At 44.2% G+C, this 22,244-nt stretch overlaps 1 protein-coding gene across 1 annotated transcript in view; it reads right to left on the bottom strand.

The window, feature by feature from the left end:
• Positions 1-22,244, bottom strand: part of RNF157 (ring finger protein 157) — an 85,459-nt gene that overhangs the window by 40,536 nt on the left and 22,679 nt on the right. Inside the window, exon 2 of the mRNA XM_060081540.1 lies at positions 21,506-21,624. Within this exon, the coding sequence (XP_059937523.1) occupies positions 21,506-21,624 (119 nt within the window). The remainder of the gene's footprint in view (positions 1-21,505; positions 21,625-22,244) is intronic.

Below are 22,244 nucleotides of genomic sequence, written 5' to 3'. Positions count from 1 at the left end.
TTAAATATATTAAAGTCTAAGCTCACTTAAAGTCTGTCTGTAATGAAATCTAGAGCTAGAAGTATAACTCTGATGTTCTAGATGGTGAATCTCAGAGACAAAATACAAATATTTACAATATATCATGCACAGAGTCCAATCCCAAGGTTGATTCACGTCACTGGCTTCTCTCTCATCCTGTGTTCCATCCTCATCCCTTCCTTGACCTCCTACCTGACATCTCTGTGTCCCTCCACCAGTCACCTATCACCTCTCAGTCCATCCTCATAAATCTTCACTCCTTTAACCACATCCTTCAACACCTCCAATTTTCCTATTCTCAGCAAACACTTCTCTATGGCTCTTCCTCTTTTTACTGATTTCCTGCGTGCTATTAAGACCCTGGGCTTCTGATCATCTTTCCAGGCTTGTCAGAAATGATTCCAGTTCATCAGGAAAAAAACAGGTGTCCTAGCCTTAACCATAAGCTTTCTGAGACTAAAAAGAGCCAAGTTCCAAGTTTAAACGTAGTGCAAAACAAAGACGGCACAACAGATAATAAGTTCCCAAGGAGCAATACATGGTCATATCTCCTAACTCAGTTAGTCTGGCTCCTGGGTTTATAATTCTCAGCCTGGCCAATTCAAAGATTCTTTAAGCACTACTTAATAATCCACCAAGAAAGCACAGCCCCAGGATTAAGTGGGAAGTCAAAAGTTCAGCAAGAGGATTTAGTGACTGGCTTCTAAACAAATAAATTACGGAAAAGGAAAGATTCGTAGTGGGTAAACCTGACAGACACCACCTTCACTAAGTGATCAAGGTTGCCATCACTGGGAGTATGTCATGAACTGTTATGTGCCTCTGATATGATGTAATAAGGGCACTTAACCTCTGTGGTATTCTTTCCGCAAATCCATAACCCTAGTCTAATCACAAGAAAACATCAGAAAACCCAAATTGATGGGAGTTCTACAAAATATCTAACTGGTACATCTCAAAACTGTCACGGTCATGAAAAACAAGGAAAAACTGAGAAACTTAAAGATTGGAAGAAATGAAGGAGACATGACAACCAAAGGTAACCGGGACGAAAAAAACATTAGTGGAAACACCAGTGTAGTCCTAATAAAATCTGTAGTTTTGAAAAATAGTAATGTACCTATGCTAATTTTTAGTTTGGATAAATGCTCCATGGTTGTGTAAGACGTTAACATCAGAGATAGCTGGGTGGAGGGAATATGGGAATTCCCTACTACCTTTGCAATTCTTCTGTTAAGTATTAAAAAAAAAAAAAAAAAAAAAAGTTCAGCAAGAGAAGTGCTGAGAGGAAATGGAGAGCAAAGGATCCCAAAGTGGAAGGTGTAGGTCTTGGCCCTTGTATTAGTGGTTGCGCAATTGTACACAAATTGCTGTACCCTACTAAGTCTCTATTTCCTCACCAGTAAAATGTGCTTGATAATAGCTACCTTATAATTTGTGAGATTAAAGGTTGTATTAGGGACTTCCCTGGTGGCACGGTGGTTAAGAATCTGCCTGCACGGGGACACGGGTTCAAGCCCTGGTCCGGGAAGATCCCACATGCCGCGGAGCAACTAAGCCCGCAAGCCACAACCACTGAGCCCTCCCGCCACAACTACTGAAGCCCGCGTGCCTAGAGCCCATGCTCCGCAACAAAGAGAAGCCACTGCAGTGAGAAGCCCACACACCGCAATGAAGAGTAGCCCCCTCTCGCCACAACTAGAGAAAGCCCGCACTGCAACGAAGACCCAATACAGCCAATAAATAAAAAAAAATAAAAATAAAGGTTGTATTAGTCCAGTCAGGAAAACAAACCACACCAGGTATTTTAACAGAGAATTTAATCGAACTGGTTAAACAGGCACCGGAGAACCAAAACACAAAAAGGAGACACTGAGCTGACACAGAGTCACCTCAGGAAGCGGCTACAACCCCTGGGGCTGAGGGAATCAAGGGGAGAGGTGGGGGCTATTCAGTCTAGAGGCCCCCTGGGGGTGGGACTCTGGTCTCTGGGTACCACCCTTTCTCTTCCTCCAGCCCTGCAGACCCTCTGGCGTCCTCCATGGGTAGAGCCTGGAAGTGGAGAAACCTGGCCGAAGAGTCCCTGCCCCAGAATTACTCAGCCCAGGTTAGAGGGTGGTTTGGGGCTGGGAGACAACAGCTGAACTGTTAACTGTGAAACAACTTTGTAGACTGTAAATGTTACCCACTAGTACTTATTATTTTCATTATTTCTATTAAGTGCCTGAGATAACTCTCCCTCTTTTTTTTTTTTTTTTTTTTGCCACGCCACGCATCTTGCGGGGATCTTAGTTCCCCGACCAGGGGGTCGAACCCGTGCCCCCTGCAGTGGAAGCACGGAGTCTTAACCACTGGACCCCCAGGGAAGTCCTCTCCCCTTCTTTCTTTTAAAAATATTTAACAGTATGGATTAACAGAGGATATGCACCTTTGGTGTTAAAAGCATTTAAATTTTTAATAAATGGAAAATATGGGACTACATTCTATTCTATAATTATAGCAACCTTTACCGCAAAGCTCGCTTTGTCAGAGCTGTTTTCTAAAGGTAAAGCATATGTCTGATTCATTTCTGTAATAGTCAGGGCTACTATTTTAGTTGAGTGAAATAAGTGTGTTGCTCAGGGATGCTATTTACATGTAACCAGGCTATTTGACCCAGAAGTCTTTGACTTTTATAGACTTTTGTAAAAACACTTTCATTACAATTTAAGGCCATTATGCATCTCTTTAAAAGCTGAAAAAAGTTAACCAAATTTTTCTTTGAAATGCAACACCAATACATATAGTTTCCCGTAAGCTGGGGCGGACCCTGACAACAGGAAACAGAGGTGAGAGTGTGCACACTTAGTTTCAGTAGGTTTCAAAGAAATGTCGAGGAACTTCCTACAACACAGATGCTTTAGTTTCACTGTTGAAAACCGCAGCAGTTCTTTGTGCCCTGGTTTGTTAAGAAACACAGCCTTAAACAACAAACCAAAAGTTCAAGCGTTTAGTGGCACTTTCCAAGTCAGCAAAACTTATGTCACAAAGCAAAGTTCCTTTCTCAGAGCTTCTGGAAGCTCTGTCTACACTTCATTTATCACTTCCCTCTTTGTGTGTATATAGTGTCTGAGCTTCCTGCGAGATTATAAACTTGAGGGCAAAGTCTAGGTTAGAGATATCTTTGTATCACCCAGAGTGATTAGACCAGCACACATAAAAGATAAAAATAGGTATGTGTAGAATGAATATATGAATAAGGTCTTCAGAAGTGCACAGCATGTGCCCATGGTGACCATCTGGATTGTGGATATTTGCCCTAAATGGCAGGTTGGCACAATTAATACTCACAAAATAACTAAAAAACAGATCGCCATGTGTTTTTTGTTTTTTATTTTATTACCTTTTTATTGAAGTGTAGTTGATTTACAATGCTGTGTCAATCTCTGTACAGCAAGGTGACTCCATTTTACGCAAATAGACAATCGTTTTTTAATATTCTTTTCCATTATAGTTTTGCCCTGCTGCTGGGGTACTAGGATTGACCCCTCTGGCTGAGGGCTGCTGATGCAGAAGCAATGCTGACCCTCCCCTGACCCCCCCCCCTACTGCCACGTGCACACACGGCGTCTGGGGCACACGTCCACCGCCTATTGTTGGTACATGGCTATAAGCAGGGGCTCCCTGGGCCACATGGACACCAGGCCACAGAGAGCACTGGCATGTCTGTGAGCCACTCCTTCTTTCCAAGACATTCCTTTTTTTTTTTTTTTAAGTCAGGTTTATCGAGGTGTATTTTACATCCAGTAAAATCCACCCATTTTAGTGTACAGTTCTATGAATTTTGACAAATGCATACAGCTCTGTAACCACCATTGTAATCAAGGTACAGCACACTCCCATCCCCCCACAATGTTCCTTCATTCCCTTCTGCAGCAAACCCCTCCCTGCACCCCCAGTGCCTAGCAACCATTCATTGGTTTCCCATCCCCACAGTTTTGTCCTTTCCAGAATGACAAGACACATTCTTTCCATGCTTAAATAAAATAGCCAAAGGCCTCAGTGAACTCTGCACAGATCACCATATGTTCAGCTGCCCTGTGAGCCTCTCGTGTATATCTGGAGGGGAGAACCCAGGGGCTGATGGGTGCGAAGGGCAGCACCATTCACTGTGGCGTGGATGACGTCACAAGCTCTACAGAGAGCAGGATGCGTCTTCGTGAGCTGGGAAGCAGCTCTTCTACATCCAAAGACAAAGACCTCTTATTTTAAACTGCCTCTCTATGAAATATCCGGGTTCCTTCTTCCATGGTCATATGGTACAAGACACAACCAGATTTCCTTCTGGTTTGGTTGAGCTTTTGGTATTAAAAGAAAACATAAATTACTGTAGCTAAAATAGAATATAGATTAATAAGAAAATGCTGTTAAGCTAAAAAGCTTGAGTTCCAGTAGAATGTTCTTCCAGCCTATCAGATTTGGCTTGACCGCACAGTGAGTTATTTTGTGCCTAGCAAAATACTGAACTTTTACTGAATTCTTTAAGAATCACTCAAGAGCTTCCTACACAACTTCAGGCTAACATGAAGCAGAGTACAAAGAACGTATAAATGCAAAAAAAAGGGACAATGACGAGCTCCCTGGCAAATCGAGACTGAGGGAAATTGCAAATTACCTTCTAGCACAATACAAGGTCACATTACAGCTTTTTTTTTTAATTTAAAATTTTTACATAGAAAATCCTTGCCCTGTAATTTCAAAGCCCCAATTATATTGCTTACTCATTCCCTTTCTACTCTATGTAATAAATTATTTTATATTATATCTTATATTTCATATTAGATATATAAGGGGTTAGCTATAAAATTTTGAGATGTATGGGGCTTCCCTGGTGGCGCAGTGGTTAAGAATCGCCTGCCAATGCAGGGGACGCAGGTTCGAGCCCTGGCCCGGGAAGATCCCACATGCCGTGGAGCAACTAAGCCCGTGCGCCACAACCTGAGCCTGTGCTCTAGAGCTCGAGCGCCACAACTACTGAGCCCGCATGCCACAACTACTGAAGCCCGTGTGCCTAGAGCCCTTGCTCTGCAACAAGAGAAGCCACCGCAATGAGAAGCCCACGCACTGCAACGAAGAGTAGCTCCCACTCGCTGCAACTAGAGAAAGCCCGCACGCAGCAATAAAGACCCAATGCAGCCAAAAACAAAAATAAAAAATAAATAAATTTATAAAAAATTTTGAGACGTAGTTTGAAGAAATGATAGGGAATTTAAAGTCAAACAGTGCTTCCCAGCTCCCATCAGCACAGATTTGAAAATTTGAAGAAATGAAGGCAAAAGTTTAGGATAGGCCTCCCAGTGCCCACAACAGAGTCAATACTTGTACTGACTTCTGTTCCCTTCTGAATTCCCACTGAAATGACAGCAAAGGGATTGAAAAAGAAGAAAAAAAGTGTAAAACCACAAGAACAGAGAGAATGGGAGAGGAAATAAACAATTGGAAGCTGTATCACACACAGACAAGTGGAAACTGATTTAGGAGAACAGAAAAGGCTGAAATTCGAAATGGCAGAAACATATTTATGCCCAGAATCCCAGAAAGGCTTAGGAATTGGAGGCAACAGGTCGTCCTAAAAGCGGGGCACACTGAGGTTTGAAAGAGGAGACTGGGAAGGTCTGAATGAAGAGCATTTCGACTCTGAGATCTTTTCCCAGATGCCACGTGGCCAGGAGGCCACCTGTCCCCTCTCTAAGAGAAGACGTTTACCAGTCAGAGGATTTGACAGTCCCAGGGACACGGGGCACAGACAAGGGCAAGGGAGCTCTTTGAAAACACAGGGCTAAGTCAAGGTCTCCACACGGAGGCTTGCTGAGACCACACAGCCCCTTCCCCGCTCATCTCCTGGAACCTGGCCGTCAGACTTTCAACCCCTTCCCCTCTGTCCCCCACCCCCAGGCTGGACATGAGTGGATTCTTCACTGGAGAAACTAGTTACCGTCACTTGATTTATGACAAAGGCGATCCTGCAGTGCCGTGAGAAAGGATGGATGGTCTTTTCCACGGTCGGTGCTGGGTCAATTTAAACAAAAGAAAAAGGAGGAAAAGAACCTTGGCCCCTACTTCACAGCACACCCCAAAATCAATTCCAGATGGATGACAAGCCTAAGTGTGAAAGGTTAAACAAAGCTATTAGAGGAAAACCAGAGCATCTTCATGATTTTGGTATTTGAAAGATTTCTTAAATAGGATACCAAAAGTGCTACCATATAAGCAAAAAACAGATAAATTGGACTATATTAACATTTAGAACTTCTGTTCAACTAAAGATACTGGGAAGAGAGTGAAAAGGCATAAGCTTCAAAGTTGCTAAGAGACTAGATCTTAAATGTTCTCACCACAAAAAAGAAATAATAATTACGGGCCCTGATGCTGGTGTTAGCTAACACATTGGTGGTAATCATATTGCAATATATAAATCTATCAAATCAACACATTGTACACCTCACACTAACACAATGTTCTATGTCAATTATATCTCAATAAAAATAAATTAATTATTATTTATTTTTTATTTTTGGCTACGCTGTGTGGCTTGTGGGATCTCAGCTCCCCAACCAGGGATTGAACCCGGGCCACGGCAGTGAAAGCACTGAGTCCTAACCACTGGTCCGCCAGGGAACTCCATAAATAAATTATTTTTAAAAAGAGAGAGTAAAAAGGAGTTGTGAAGATGGTAACTGAGGCTAGAGTGATGTACTTTGAAGACAGAGGAAGGGACCATGAGTCAAGGAACGCAGGGAACCTCTAGGATAGGAAAATTAAAGGAAATGGATTCTCTTCTAAAGCCTCCAGAAGGTCCTGCCAACACCTTAATTTTAGACCTCTAGAACTATAAGAAAATAAATTCATGTTCTTTTAAGCTACTAAGTTTATAACAATTTGTTAGAGCAGCATTTGAAAACTAATAAATTACGGTTGTTAAATAGAACTTCTCACACTTTTACCTCTGGCCAAGATTTACCAAAAGTTTGTTTTAAGCAAAAACAAGCAAACCGACATACTGAACACAAAAATTAAAACAAAATAAAAAGAGAGAGTGAAAAGCAAGCAGAGACTAGGAGAAGATATTTGCAATATATTTATCTGAGAAAGGGCTCATGTTTTTCTTATTATTTCCTTACTAAGAAAGAAAAAGCAGCTCAGCTAAGAGAAGAGATTTGAAGTGACCCTTCGCAAAGGAGGGATCCAAACGGCCAGTAAATATATGTCAAGGTGCTCAACCTCATGGGTCATCAGGAAAATGGAAGTTAATTCTGCACTCCCACCAGAATGGCTATGATGAAAAAGATGGAAAATACTAGGTGCTGGGGACTCCAAACACTCCTGACAGGAGTAAAATTGGTATAGTTGCTTTGGAAAACCATTTGGCAGTATCTTCTCCAGTATACTGTGTGCCCAGCAATGCCAGCTGCGGGCGTACTCCTACGAATATGCGTACACATGCTGAACAAAATACACAGAATACTGCGTTCGCTCGGGTAGTGAGTACGTTCGTTGTTCAATAAAGTCCTTCGTGAAATGAAAACTGTCTCAGTTTCACTTAAAACCGAACGAGCTTTTTGGCCAGCCCAATGGAATATTCACAACAGCACAGTGAGGGGTACAAAAGGCCAGCTCCCTGTCCTCGAGATGGGGGGATTCTCTGGTGCAAGCTGTACTCCAGAGCTTTCCCAAAGGGTCAGGCTGGAGCAAGTCTGTACCAAGACCACACTGCTGCTTAGTTTTGCTCCCCTGCCCCATCTGGCTTCCGTTATGCCCCTTCTCCAAAGAGCACTTCTTCAATAAAGAGTTTTCACAAAAGTCTCTAGCACAGGTTTGCTTCCAGAGTCTGTCTTAGACCAGGTGGCATCAGAAGTTGCCTACGGAAGTGGACTCAGCAGGTGGAATTCTGAGGGTGGGTCGCTTACCAGCCAGATGGCAACATGGACCCATCAGTGGGGTGACGGCCCCTGGGGTGCTGTAGTAGTGCGACCTGTGGCTGGGGACGCGCTGACTGGTTTAACGTCTCTGGTACAGGAGGTGCAGAAGAAATGGTCACGAGAAGGACTGTGGAACTGGGTGGCTGTTGTTAAGAGCCGTCTGCCCAGTGAAAACAGAAAAAGACAGTCTCGGATACAACAACCAGCAACTTGAAGCCGAGTATGACAGTCAGCCAGCCTAAAGACACTTACCTCCCTCAGGCTCAGGACCTGATGTTTAGGGGTGGCAGCTCTAAGAAGGCTGAACTCAGCCCAGGCAAGTCTCCTACGTCAAAGTCAGGGCCCTGATGGAAAGGGTGAACTCTAAGGCCTGAGGTGGGATGTCTGTATCTATTTACTTGAGAACTGTGAACCCCAGATTCTCTGGGCCCTCAAAGTGGCCAACTCCCTCTCCTTGGAAAATAGAGGAATCCCCCTTGCTTGAAGACCACGGCAGCAGTCTCAAACAAGACAAGCCTCTTACAGGACACCGCTTGCCCTACAATGGACTGCCCCCATCTTCCTCCTGGCTGCATCACTCACTCGGGGCCAGCTGGGCCGGCTAAGAGAGGAGGGGGTATTATTGCAAACATCCCAGGGGACCGGGCTGACATACGCGTTGGCAGGAGCTGGAAGGATGTGTGGGTCCTGAGGGTGCTGGTCATGGGTGTGGCCTATAAAGCAGAATGAGGAGGAGCTGCTGATACGAGGACATCCTCTCATGACTCAAAATTAACATGCTGGCGAAGGCCTGGGTCTCACAGGTGCTGGGGGAGGGGGCCTCTTAGGAGCTTGGACGAGCAATGGCCCACACTAAGCGATTCCAGAACTGGCACAGAAATCTTTGGAAGCAAAGATCAAAAGGTTTAGAGGAGCCGGCACGCTAGAATGAGTCTGCCACATAAAGCAGGGAAACCCATGAGCTGGCCGTATCCTTTGGGAGGGCCCAGGAGATACAGTCTGAGTACCAAAGCCTAGACTCTGCCTCTTAGGTTGGTCACCAACACGGATTCTGCCTCACGGATCAGGGCCCTCTTCTTTATTCTGACTGCAACCTGAGATCACACCTCATCAGATCTCACCCGGACAACGGGCTCTGCTTTATGTTCCCACAGTAAAAATAATCATCTCTTAATTGATTTTCTACATTGTCGTCGGAGTGATCTTTCAAAATGTATATTAAATGACTCCCAGTTTATACCACGTGAATGGTTCCCCATGCCTATAGGATAAACGTCCAAAGTTTGCAGGAAGGCACACAAGGCCCCTTGGTCTAGGCCGGGATCCACAGCCTTATCTCTTGCTGTGTCTCCCCTGCACCCTCTGGACCCTACACTTTAATTTTATTGAATCATCTGTAGTGCAGAGCTGTCACCTTGGTTAGATGCTTCTGTGCCTTTGCTCTTCGGCCCCTCCTCCAACTCGTGTGTATGTCCTGGTTATAAAGTAAGTTCCTTCAGGCAGGGGTTTCATTTTATCTTTGTATCTCTAGTGTTGAACATGAGCCTGGAGGATGATAGGGGTTCAGTCAAATGAACCCCTATGAAGGAATGACTGAATGAGTCAATCAATCAACGATTTGTGTAATGGGGGGGGATCAACGTGGGCATGGCCTCATGATTATCGAAGAAAACTATCTTCTCAACTAGGACAGTAACCAAATTATGATAAGAACGGAGAAGAAACTGTTTCCTTCTCCTTCTCTCCTTTCTTCTCCCAGTGCATAATTTTATAATCCAAATTGATTTTGAAATTCTTATATCGGGAAGGTAACCCACTAGGTCAACAGCTACTAAACACTGTTCTTATTCCTCATCATCTCCAGCAAAGTTTCTTCTCCAGAGAATTTTTTTTGCTTACTCTCATAATTTCAGGCTACATTACAACCCCTTTCTGTAGCTCTAATCCATAAAACTATACCCTGAAGCCTACACACCAGACAGACAGAACAATGATCCCTGTCTTATATCCCTAAGCAATGCAGTAGATCTAATATGCAGCGTCCTATTAGTTAAGAAAGGAGCAATTAAAAAAAAAAAAGAAATCTGGGACTTCCCTGGTGGCGCAGTGGTTAAGACTCCATGCTCCCAATGTAGGGGGCCCAGGTTCGATCCCTGGTCCAGGAACTAGATCCCACATGCATGCCACAGCTAAGAGTTCGCATGTCACAACTGGGACCCAACACAGCCGAAGAAATAAATAAAATAAATAAATATTAAAACAAACAAAAAAAGAATACAGTGAGCATTAAAAAAAAAAAAGAAATCTAGGCAGCAGTTTCAAACTATCCTCCCAAAGGTACTTATCAACTACAAAGGGAAAGATGGTAACTCTACCATGGAGAAACCCATGGTGAATTATATCTCAATAAAGCTGTTATTTAACAAAGTAATGCAGATGTGACCAGGGTCAGGTATAGGGTGGACTTCTAAGGTGCTGGCGATATTCCATTTCTTGATCTGGGTGGCGAGTCCAAGGGTATTTGTTTGCAGTTTCTTTACCTGTAGATATGTGCTTTCTATACTTCCATATAAATATTTCACAATTCACAAGACAAAAGTGAAAAGAAAAAAAACAACAATAGAAAGTAAATTAAAAGCAGTTGGGTTTTGTTTCCAGAAAAGATAATTTAAAAAAAAAGGGGGCTTCCCTGGTGGCGCAGTGGTTGAGAGTCCGCCTGCCGATGCAGGGGATGCGGGTTCGTGCCCCAGTCCGGGAGGATCCCACATGCGGAGCGGCTGGGCCCGTGAGCCATGGCCGCTGAGCCTGCGCGTCCGGAGCCTGTGCTCCGCAACGGGAGAGGCCAAGACAGTGAGAGGCCTGCGTACCGCAAAAAAAAAAAAAAAAAGGAACATATGGCAGGAGCAGTCCTATCAGCTGATTTGACTTCTTTGGGGGCACACCCTCTCATCACTGGGGCCTCAGCATGAAGTGTAGCTGCCCTGGATAGTGTGACTCGCTGGTCTCTGTCATACCAATGGGACCCCTGTCCATCCCATGATCCATCTACTACAGAAACCCATCTCCATAAAACAGAATTCTCAGGGTGGAAAACTAAGACAGAAGCCACTAAAAATCCTTTTCTTAGTGCCAAGTAGCAAACGCTTGGACCCAACCAACTAGCTTCCAAAGTTGTCTTTTTTATGTTATTACTTACTATCCAAAGGTGGAGCTAACGTTACACATACTGTTAAGTCTCATATTTTATGCTTTCATTTACCTAAAAAATAATCTATCCTACTCTGCATGTAAAAGTAACTAGCTTTCTCATGTTTCTCATGTTATCTCTGGAGTCAAGAGACGGTTGAAACTAACTCTTGAATAAAATCTACAATTTGGTTATATTCTCTCGGTATTTGGGAAAATGACTAGGACGTTATCTGTACACTGCAAAATAGTCTTTGTTTATGTATTTGATATTTATTCACTAAGTGTCAGGAAGCAACTTTCCCTAGAAGAAGGTATTTGAAATGATTTCTTCATCTTTATTAAGAACTAAAAGGTAACATAAATAGAAGGATTTTTTTTGGGGGGAAGGATATAAAAACAAGTTAAATTTCAAAATAGAAGACCTACAATAACTTCATTAAAATAAGTTCCTAAAACGGAATGGTCATTTCTTCCCTAGGCCAATACTGGTGTGCACGTGTGCCTTAAAAACTGAATGTAACACTCATGTTCATAGCAGCATTATTCATAACAGCCAAGAAGTGGAAGCAACCCAAGTATCCACTGACAGACAAATGGAAAAACAAAATGTGCTCTATCCATACAATGGAATATTATTCAGCCTTCAAAAGGAAGGAAATTCTGACACAGGCTACAACATGGATGAACTCTGAAGTCATTATGCTCAGTGAAATAAACCAGTCACAAAAAGACAAATACTGTAAGAACCCACTTAGATGAGGTACTGGAGTAGTCAAATTCCTAGAGACAGAAAGTAGAATGGTGGTTGCCAGGGGCTAGGGGGAGAGGAAAAGGAGGAGTTAGTATTTAATGGGGACAGAGTTTCAGTTTTGCAAGATGAAAAGAGTTCTGGAGACTGCGTGTAAAACAATGTCAATGTACTGAACTATATACTTAAAATGGTTAAGATGATACCATTTATGCTATGTGTATTTTTGTCACAATTTTTTAAAAAACTGAAAGTAAAAGATCAAGATCACTTATTGAACTGAGCAGCGTGGTCACCTCTGGGGAGAGCCCAGAAGTAGGAAGACATGTATTATAAAAATGCTGTTTTTAAAAAATCCTTACGTAAAGCTGTCTGTAAAGCCTTAAAGCATTTAAAAAGTATGAATATTCGGGCTTCCCTGGTGGCGCAGTGGTTAAGAATCTGCCTGCCAATGCAGGGGACACGGGTTCGAGCCCTGGTCCAGGGAGATCCCACATGCGGCAGAGCAACTAAGCCCGTGCACCACAACTACTGAGCCTGTACTCTGGACCTCGTGTGCCACAACTATTGAAGCTCGTGTGCCTAGAGCATGTGCTCCTCAACAAGAGAAGCCACCGCAAGGAGAAGCACGTGCATCGCAATGAAGAATAGCCCCTGCTCGTCTCAACTAGGGAAAGCCTGCGCACAGCAATGAAGACCCAACGCAGCCAAAAATAAATAAATTAAATAAATAAAAAAAATTTTAAGTATGAATATTTATTCCCTAGTTTAGCTCTTTTATAATCTGGGTTTTCTTTTACTCTCAGGTTGTTAAAAGTAGGCCACATCCACACCTAATCTGACGTTTCTAAAGCTGAACCATCACAGCCTGACACCCCAAGGCTGACACTCCATCCCTCTCCATGCTTATTCTGATGTTTTTCTCACTTTCCACAAGCCTGTAACCACTCAGCAGACCACACCCTTCTTGCAGTTCATTAAAAAAAAAAATTAAAACCATTATTCTATGAATTTCCTTAATTTTCCTACCTCTATATATTCTCCTCTATATATTTTATTTCCTTCCTGTGCTCAGCAGTAATCCCTTCTCTATTTTTAGAAAAAACTTAAATGCTTTTAATTAAAAAGTGAAAACATGTTCACTGGGGAAAATTCAAACAACATAGAAGAATATGAAGGGAAGTACCTCCCCTCACCGATGCACCCCCAAGAGTTACCCCATCACAGGTTAAAATGTATTGTGCTCATGTAGTTTTATGCACCTGTAAATATCAACATAAATGTATGCATATATTTTTTTTTTTTTCTTTTTGTGGTATGCGGGCCTCTCACTGTCGTGGCCTCTCCCGTTGCGGAGCACAGGCTCCGGATGCGCAGGCCCAGCGGCCATGGCTCACGGGCCCAGCCGCTCCGCGGCATATGGGATCCTCCCAGATCGGGGCACGAACCCATATCCCCTGCATCGGCAGGCGGACTCTCAACCACTGCGCCACCAGGGAGGCCCTGCATATATTTTTATACACTGTTATTTTTATCAGAAATGAAACCAGGGACTTCCCTGGTGGCGCGGTGGTTAAGATTTCGAGCTCCTAATGCAAGGGGCCTGGGTTCGATCCCTGGTCAGGGAATTATCTCCCACATGCATGCCGCAACTAAGAGTTCACATGCCACAACTAAGGAGCCAGTGAGCCGTAACTAAGGAGCCTGCCGGCAGAAACTAAGACCCAGTGCAACCAAATAAATAAATAAATATTAAAAAAAAATAATAAAGAAATGAAACCAGACTCTACATTATATATAGGAACTTGCTTTTTTTTTTTGGTAAACGATGTGGTCATAGATATATTTGCACCTCAGTGGATACAGCTCTACTTTATTTTTGGCTGAATACCAGTTCATAGTATAGATACACTATAATTTATTTAACAATTCCTGCCTGATGTGTGGAAAACCCACACATATCTAGTGTCAAAAGTGAATCAGGAGGGACTTTCCTGGTGGCCCAGTGGTTAAGAATCTGCCTGCCAATGCAGGGGACATGAGTTTGAAACCTGGTCTGGGAAGATCCCACATGCCGTGGAGCAACTAAGCCCATGTGCCACAACTACTGAGCCTGTGCTCTAGAGCCCGTAAGCCGCAACTACCGAGCCCATGTGCCACAACTACTGAAGCCCACGTGCCTAGAGCCCGTGCTCTGCAACAAGAGAAGCCACCGCAGTGAGAAGCCTGCGCACTGCAACGAAGAGTAGCCCCTGCTCACCACAACTAGAGAAAGCCGCATGCAGCAACAAAGACCCAATGCAGCCCAAAGTAAATAAATATATTAATTAATTAATTAAAAGTGAATTGGGAAAAAAAAAAGTGAATCAGGGGACTTCCCTGGTGGCACAGTGGTTAAAAACCGCCTGCCAGGGCTTCCCTGGTGGCGCAGTGGTTGGGAGTCCACCTGCCAATGCAGGGGACACGGGTTCCTGCCCCGGTCTGGGAAGATCTCACATGCCGCGGAGCGGCTGGGCCCGTGAGCCATGGCCGCTGAGCCTGCGCGTCCAGAGCCTGTGCTCCGCGACGGGAGAGGCCACAACAGTGAGAGGCCCACATACCGCAAAAAATAAATAAATAAAAATAAATAAATAAAATAAAAATAAAAAACTGCCTGCCAATGTAGGGGACACGGGTTTGAGCCCTGGTCTGGGAAGATCCCACATGCCATGGAGCAACTAAGCCAGTGCACCACAACTACTGAGCCCGCGTGCCACAATTACTGAAGCCTGCGCACCTAGAGCCCATGCTCCACAACAAGAGAAGCCACCGCAAGAAGTCTGTGCACCACAATGAAGAGTATCCCCTGCTCGCCACAACTAGAGAAAGCCGGCGCATAGCTAACGAAGACCCAATGCAGCCAAAAATAAAATAAATAAAAATTAATTAATTAATTAATTAATTTTTAAAAAGTGAATCAGCATTGTAGTAGAATACTGAGAGCAGAGGAAACACACCCGAGTATGTTTTTCCTTTACATGGACACTCAGAGAAGTGAAATAGCTGGGCCACAGCTGAAAATTTACTAAATATTGCCAAACTGAATGCCCAAAACAAAAACAGTTGTAGTACAATTATAAAGGAAGGAAGAAGGAAAGAAGATAGCAGACAAAAGGCAAAAAACCCAATCTAATACACACACACACACACACTCACTCGGAAAAGAGGCCCACTCCTTCCATGGACTTTACATTGTGCTATGGACTCATGTCCCCCTCCCCGATTCATAGCTTGAAGCCCAACTTCCAATGTGACTATATTTGGAGATGGGGCTTTTGAGAGGTAATTAGGGTTAGATAAGGTCATAAGGGTGGGCCCCTCCAGATGGGATTAGTGGCTTTATAAGAACAGAAATAGAGATATCAGTCTCTCTCTCTTTTTTTTCTTTTTGGCCACACCAGTGAGGCTTGCAGGATCTCAGTTCCCCAACCAGGGACTGAATCCGGGCCACAGTAGTGAAAGCCAGGAATCCTAACCACCAGGCAACCAGGGAACTCCCAGTCTCTTTCTGCCACGTGAGGACACAGTAAGAAGGCAGTCATTGCAAGCCAGGAAGAGGGCCTTCACCAGCAACCCAGTCTGCCGGCACCTTGATCTTGGAGTTCTCAGCCTCCAGAACTGTGAGAAGTGAGTATGTGTTGTTTAAGCCACCCAGCCTGTGGTATTTTGTTACGGCAGCCTGGGCAGATGAATACAGGCTCCAAGGCAGTAGATACTGGGGTACTTGTGACCAACCGCTCTGGTTACACTGGGGCCTGGGCACAAACCAACCTGCAGACAAAACCCGTGCAGAGGATCCCATTTAAGAGGTAGCTGCCCCCAGGGGCTGCTCCTCCGTGTCCTCTGCCCTAACTTCTCTGCTTCCCTCAACTCACACTGCCCACAACTTTTGAATCTGCACCATCCTTATTTTTTAATGCCACTATCCTAGTTCAGGTAGTTTTCATTCTTAACTAAAACTACGACCTCTTAACTGGTCTCCGTAATCTCCTCCCTTTCTGATTCACTCTACACTGTGAGTTGATTTAAAGAGCTAACTTTCTAAAATGGAAATCAAATCACAATAGTTGTCATTATTTGAATTCTGAAAATATTCCAGCAAGATGGATAGTTTTTTTAACTTTCTTTTTTTTTTAATTTTTAATTTTTTGGCTGCTACACGTGTGGCTTGTGGGATCTTAGTTCCCTGACAAGGGATTGAACCCAGGCCTGCAGCAGTGAGAGCATGGAGTCCTAACCACTAGACCACCGGGGAATTCCCAAGATGGGTTTTTTTTTTTTTTTTTTTTTTTTTGCGGTACGCGGGCCTCTCACTGCTGTGGCCTCTCCCGATGCGGAGCACAGGCTCCGGACGCGCAGGCTCAGTGGCCATGGCTCACGGGCCTAGCTGCTCCACGGCATGTGGGATCTTCCCGGACCAGGGCATGAACCCGTGTCCCCTGCATCCGCAGGCGGACTCTCAACCACTGCGCCACCAGGGAAGCCCCAAGATGGGTATTTTTATAGATGGGGAAACAGAGGCTCAGTGATGGCCAATACCTTAACCTACACCACAAAGCTAGTCAATGGCAAAGCCACTCATGACTATGACCTTCTCTACTGCCATAGAAAACTATAAGCTTCTCAGTACAATATTCACAGCCCTTCCGAACACAGGCCCAGTTTGTCTTTCCAACCTCATCTCCCACCAACATCCCTCACGATCCAGTCCTTACAGACTACTTGCCATTCTGGAAGCCCGATGTGCACTTCTGCATCTTTGTGCTTTCTCGCAGTGCTTGTGAATTCTGCCTTAATGACCTTCCCAGTCTCCACCCGGGAAGTCCTGCTCATCCCTCCAGGTTCCAGGACTCCTCTCTCAGAGCCAGTTCCCTGGGCGGAGGGCATCCCCACTCCCCTGCGCTTTCAGATTACTCTGGCCCTGTCTCTCTCGGAGAACTTACCACGATCCATCACAGTCAGGGGCAATCTGCCCACCCCACTCTGTCAGAGCTCCTCGGGGCAGGAGTCAAGTCCTTCTCACCTTTGCATTCCCAGTTGTGAGCACAATATATGACTCACGGGTATTTACTGAATGAATAAACAGCACCATGGTTAACACAAAGCTCTATATGTGTAAAATCTTGCTTCATAAATGGATATATAGCCAAGTTCCTTTAACTAACTTGCTCTCCCTGCCCATATGTGAATAAAAGCGTTCAGTTTATGGCAACTGGATTCAAGCACAACTTGGGGGTACATCTCTATGAGAGGAAGAAGGAAAGCCCACCTGTGTGCGCCTTTGTTCTTAACACCAGCTGTGCAGCCTGGCTGTAGGGAGAGTGAGGAAGAAGCGACAAAACACACAAGAGGATGTGGAGTATTAGGGGCCCAACGAAAACTCAGCTGCTTCCTCTCAGATGACAGGAGGGATCTGAACTCCGGGAGAGTCAAGAGAACACTTGATATCTGACAATCCTAAGGTCACTAAGCCTCCAAATAATTTAGAGTTTTAGCAGTAATTTACCTCAACAAAATAAGATCTAATGCAATAAAGGACCAAAAAAGTCAGCACCAGCTCTTCTGCCACCTAAGAAGGGGAGGAATGGCCTTTACTCAACTGTGATGTACAAACACAACCATCTTATCTCCTCTATATAGGGACCAGGGCAGAAAGGCCTTCAGAAGCCCTGTTCACTACTTAAGACAGTTGCTTAAAAAACAGTGGGTATTCTCTCCACCCAGAACTATCAGTAACTGCAGAAATAACCAACCTGAAAGCCTAGGGAGTGCAGCTAACCTTGCTCCATACTTCTTGGCATCCAGCAGTTGAAATGCATTTTTCAAGCATGACATTCCTATAAAGTCAGAACTGCCTCCACTTTACAAGTGGGTAATTTGAGAGCCTGAGTGATGGACTTGCCAAGGTTGCAAAGAGTTTAAGGTACGTAAAACTTCCAATCTTGATTCCAACCTCTCTTCAACCATCCTTCTATATATACATCCTTCTATATATATCTGGTTCTTTAAATCTGACCTGAAGACTTGATAATACATTTGACTTTGATGGATTATCCTAAGTGGGAGATCAGCTCCAGTAAAAACTACAGGCTGAGCGATAACTGAATGGTACTCATCTTAGTCTGATCATTCAGAAATGACAGGAAAAACAAGACCCAGAAGCCAGGAAGTCTATGGCATTTATAATTTAATCTAATAATTTATTTCAACATATTTTGTCCCCATCTCTCTGGAAAGAGGTGCTGTTCCTGCCTGGAGCTGCTGGATGGCTTTATAAGGCTGTTCTCTTTCCTCTGCAACCTGACGCCCATTTACCGACACCGAGATACGTTACTAGAGAGTAGAGGTCAGCTCTGCAGAACTCAAGCGACCAGTCAACCTTCAATTGATGGGCCTTCCCCTAAACAAGCTGACGTGCGGTAACGGCGGACTCCCCAGGTCAGGTCGGCAGGTGGAATTACACACCAGATATGGACTCTGTCAAGGGACACTCAGGAGAACATGTCATGGCCATGCTGACTACTTTCGGATGGTTGTCTCTCCATATCTCACAAACCTCACTTGATGATCTACTTAGACAGACTCACAGACAGGACATGCGCAGGGGTCCTGAGTGCACCTGACCTTACCAGCAGGAAAGGGCAGAGGACCCCAGGCTCTGGAGCTGGACTGCTGGGATCAAAGCCCAATTTAGTCACTTCCAGGCTTTGCGATCTTTGTTTCAATTCTTTGTGTCTCTTTGTTCTTCATCTGTCAAATCAGGACCCTACTCGTTAGGGTGAGAACACAACGAGAGAACATGTATGGAGAGCTTAGAACAACCGGGCCTGGCAAACAGTAAGTGTTCAATAAATGTTAGCTATTATTATTATTAACTAAGAAAAGGGGAAAGCAAAGGGAAATGTGCTACATTTCTTCTGTTTTCTCTGCTTCTACCTCCCTCTTTGAAGTGACCCTGATTTGCTTTCTTAACATGAAATCATGATGCCTTTTGAAAACATTTGCTCTGTGCAACATGAAGCACAGTTAATGATTACTTCATAAAAACAACAACAAAACGGCCAGTGTTGATGCTCCTCTGGGAGACAGACTGCAAGTGAAGGTCAAGTCTGCTCTCCTGTGCTCCTGGAAGAGCTCAGCCATTCACAGGCTCACAGAGAAGTGTAAACAAGGCAGTTAAACTTTGCGAAGGTTTGTTAGCTGGCATAAACCTCAAAATGAACCTAAATGAGTGTTCCCTTGTTTTAAAATCATCTTTGGGACATCTCTGGTGGCACAGTGGTTAAGAATCCGCCTGCCAATGCAGGGGACACGGGTTTGAGCCCTGGTCCGGGAAGATCCCACATGCCGCAGAGCAGCTAAGCCCGTGCACCACAACTACTGAGCCTGCGCTCTAGAGCCCACAAGCCACAACTACTGAAGCCCACGTGCCTAGAGACCATGCTCTGCAACAAGAGAAGCCACCACAATGAGAAGCCCACGCACCACAATGAAGAGCAGCCCCCACTCACCACGACTAGAGAAAGCCACGCACAGCAACAAAGACCCAAAGCAGCCAAAAATAAATAAATAAAATAATCTTTATGGCCTGAAAAGGTAAAAAAAAAAAAAAAACAACTACACTTTTTTAAAGTACATAAACTATTCTGACACCAGAGGAAAGAAAAAAGGGAGGAAGAAATGGACGCAAACAGCAAGTCCATGTGAGAAGAAAGGGCATTTTCCAGGCATAAGCTGACTCTCGGTGAATGAGGAAGAGTACTTATCTGGCTCAATCAGAAAAAAAAGATCTTTCCACTCTAATGGCTAAGGTAGTAGCAGCAAAATCAGAGAACAGACATTTGATAAGTGTGAGCTGTCATAAGTGAATCTGAAGCAGAAAGGACTTGGTATTTTCTAAAGTACTATTGGACTCAGAATTAGAAGGCGTTGAAGGGGAGGATTGTCACCCCAGATAGAAAGGAAGAAAACAATGAAAACCACCACCACCAACAACAACTTTTTAAATTAAAGCTCCAGATGGAAGAGTCACCAGATTAACCTTCCTAAAAAACAAACAAACAAACAAACAGATAATTTCTCCAGGGCACTTATCTGCCTAAAAACTTTCAGTATTCCCCAGAGCCTACAGGAGAGAGTGGAAAACGTCTGGAGGTAATGGAGTCCCCACCTACCTTTCCAATCTTGTTTCGCCATCAGGAAAGGTCCACTCCCGCCAGACTGGCTTCCTCATTTGTTCCAGGGGAGGAACAAACCATGCTCATTTCAGCTTTGTATCCCCAGCGCCTATCACAGTACCTGGTCCACGGTAGTTTCTCAGTAAATGGTAGCTGATTCAACAGAAACGTGAATGCTTTCAGGCCTGGGCTCTGCACCTCACTCCCGGGAAGCCCCTTTGCCACCCGCCTCGTGAACACCCAGCCATCCTCCAAGGCCTTGTTCTCCACACCAGCACCGAAGCATCTGCCCTTGCCACTCCCCTCCCCCACTCCCTATTCCTACAGAATCCCATCCCTTCGGGCCTTGCGTGCTACTGAAACATTTCCTGTTCCTATGTTTTGTCTGCCCCACTAAACTAGGAGTTTCTGGAGAAAGGCAGGATATTTTGAAGCATGAGAAGCAGTGGAAAGGTTATGGATCTCTGGCTAGGCACATCTAGTTATGTGACTTTGGGAAAACTTTCTGTAAAGCACTTCGAACAGGGCCCAGAACATAGTATGCACTTCATATAAGGCTATTACCGCTGTTCACCTCTCGGAAACTCAGTTTTCTCGCAACCTCACTTCTCTCGCTTACAAAATGGGATTGATAATAAATCCTCTGTCAGGTGGGTCTTTGTGAAGATTAGGAATAATGCCTGAGAAGTCTCTAGGGCCTTCCTTAGCACACAGCAGCCACTCAATTGCCATATGGAAGCTATTATTACAAAGCCTCAGGCTGGGTGCAGAGAAAATGCTCCATAAACATTTATGGAATGAGTTGAATGAATGGAGAGAGAGACAGTCTGATAGCAGATCAGATATCAAGGGGAACTTTTTGAGTCATTCATTCAACAGATCTTTATTAAGGGCTTATCATAATGTCCCAGGTTTTGTCCTGGGTGCTGGGATGCAGCAGTAGGACAGCCCTTGCCCTGTGAAATGTACCTTCTGATGGGGAAGGCAGATAATAAACAGGAGGAGACAGAAATAAACGCTTATATGGTATGAAGTGCCATGAAGAGGAACGAAAAGCAAGGTGAGGGCAAGCTAGGGGCTGGGCAAGGGCAGTCTGCAGAGGTGGCATTTAGGCAGAGCTTCAGATCCCTAGGAGAGCTGGGTTTTGTGAGCTGTCCTCGCCCTCAGGCAGACTCTGTACTTTTCCACAGGGTGGCCTCTACTGCCAGGAGACCCTGATCCATCAAAGAGGCTGCGGTCTGGCTCCCAGGGCCCCTCTCAACTCAGACCAAGCTACAAACACTGCTGAGCCAGCAATTACAAACTTATTTTGACAAGACCATTTGACTTGGGCCACTTAGCCCCGCGTGGATGTAAATGGATTACAATCATACCGCAACTGGTCTGTTCCCCAGAAAGTTCAGATCGCTGTTCTCTCCAAACAGGTAGCCTTCGGGATGAGTTGAATCAAACTTCTCTCCTCCCATAATGAAGTGGCTGGCAAAATAGCTTCCTAGAGGGCGAGAGACAGAAAAATCAAACAGAAACCAGTCAAACTAAGCCAAGCGAAAAAGCTGATGCAGAAAAAAAAAATGGTTAACCCTTCAACAAACAATTAGAGCAATTTCTAACCGTAGGAAAATTTTCTTCTCTTGATTGGGGATAATGGCACAAAATAAGCAAAATCATAGCAGTAAGAACCCAAGATACCAAATATAAAATAGATCACCGTATTCCTTGTGACATTCTTAATTGAATCTTTACCATGATCTGCCTATGATACCATGAAGCAAAAGACCAGAAGGCCCCACAATGCACCTAAACATATAATGTATGAACATATCTATGTTTTATATATATATATATATATATATATATATATATATATATATATATATGTTAATGAACATATATATGTGTTTTGTTCCTGATTTTTTTCCTTACACTGGAAGCGGTTATTCTTTGTTCTCCACCTATTCAGGAATCTTAACTGCAGGTATCAGCGTGCATACACACATTCGTTTCTTTGCCTAGATTTTTCATAAGCCAGCTCATACCTATACACAGAAGTCTCAGCACCTACCTACCTACGTGTATACCTCCATAACCCTCCACAATGAAGGCTCTTTGTTT

The sequence above is a fragment of the Mesoplodon densirostris genome, chromosome 18 (assembly GCF_025265405.1).
Source record: "Mesoplodon densirostris isolate mMesDen1 chromosome 18, mMesDen1 primary haplotype, whole genome shotgun sequence".
NCBI lineage: Eukaryota > Metazoa > Chordata > Mammalia > Artiodactyla > Ziphiidae > Mesoplodon > Mesoplodon densirostris.
The sequence above is the reverse complement of the archived record's forward strand: the minus strand, read 5'-3'. Positions and strand labels throughout refer to the sequence as shown.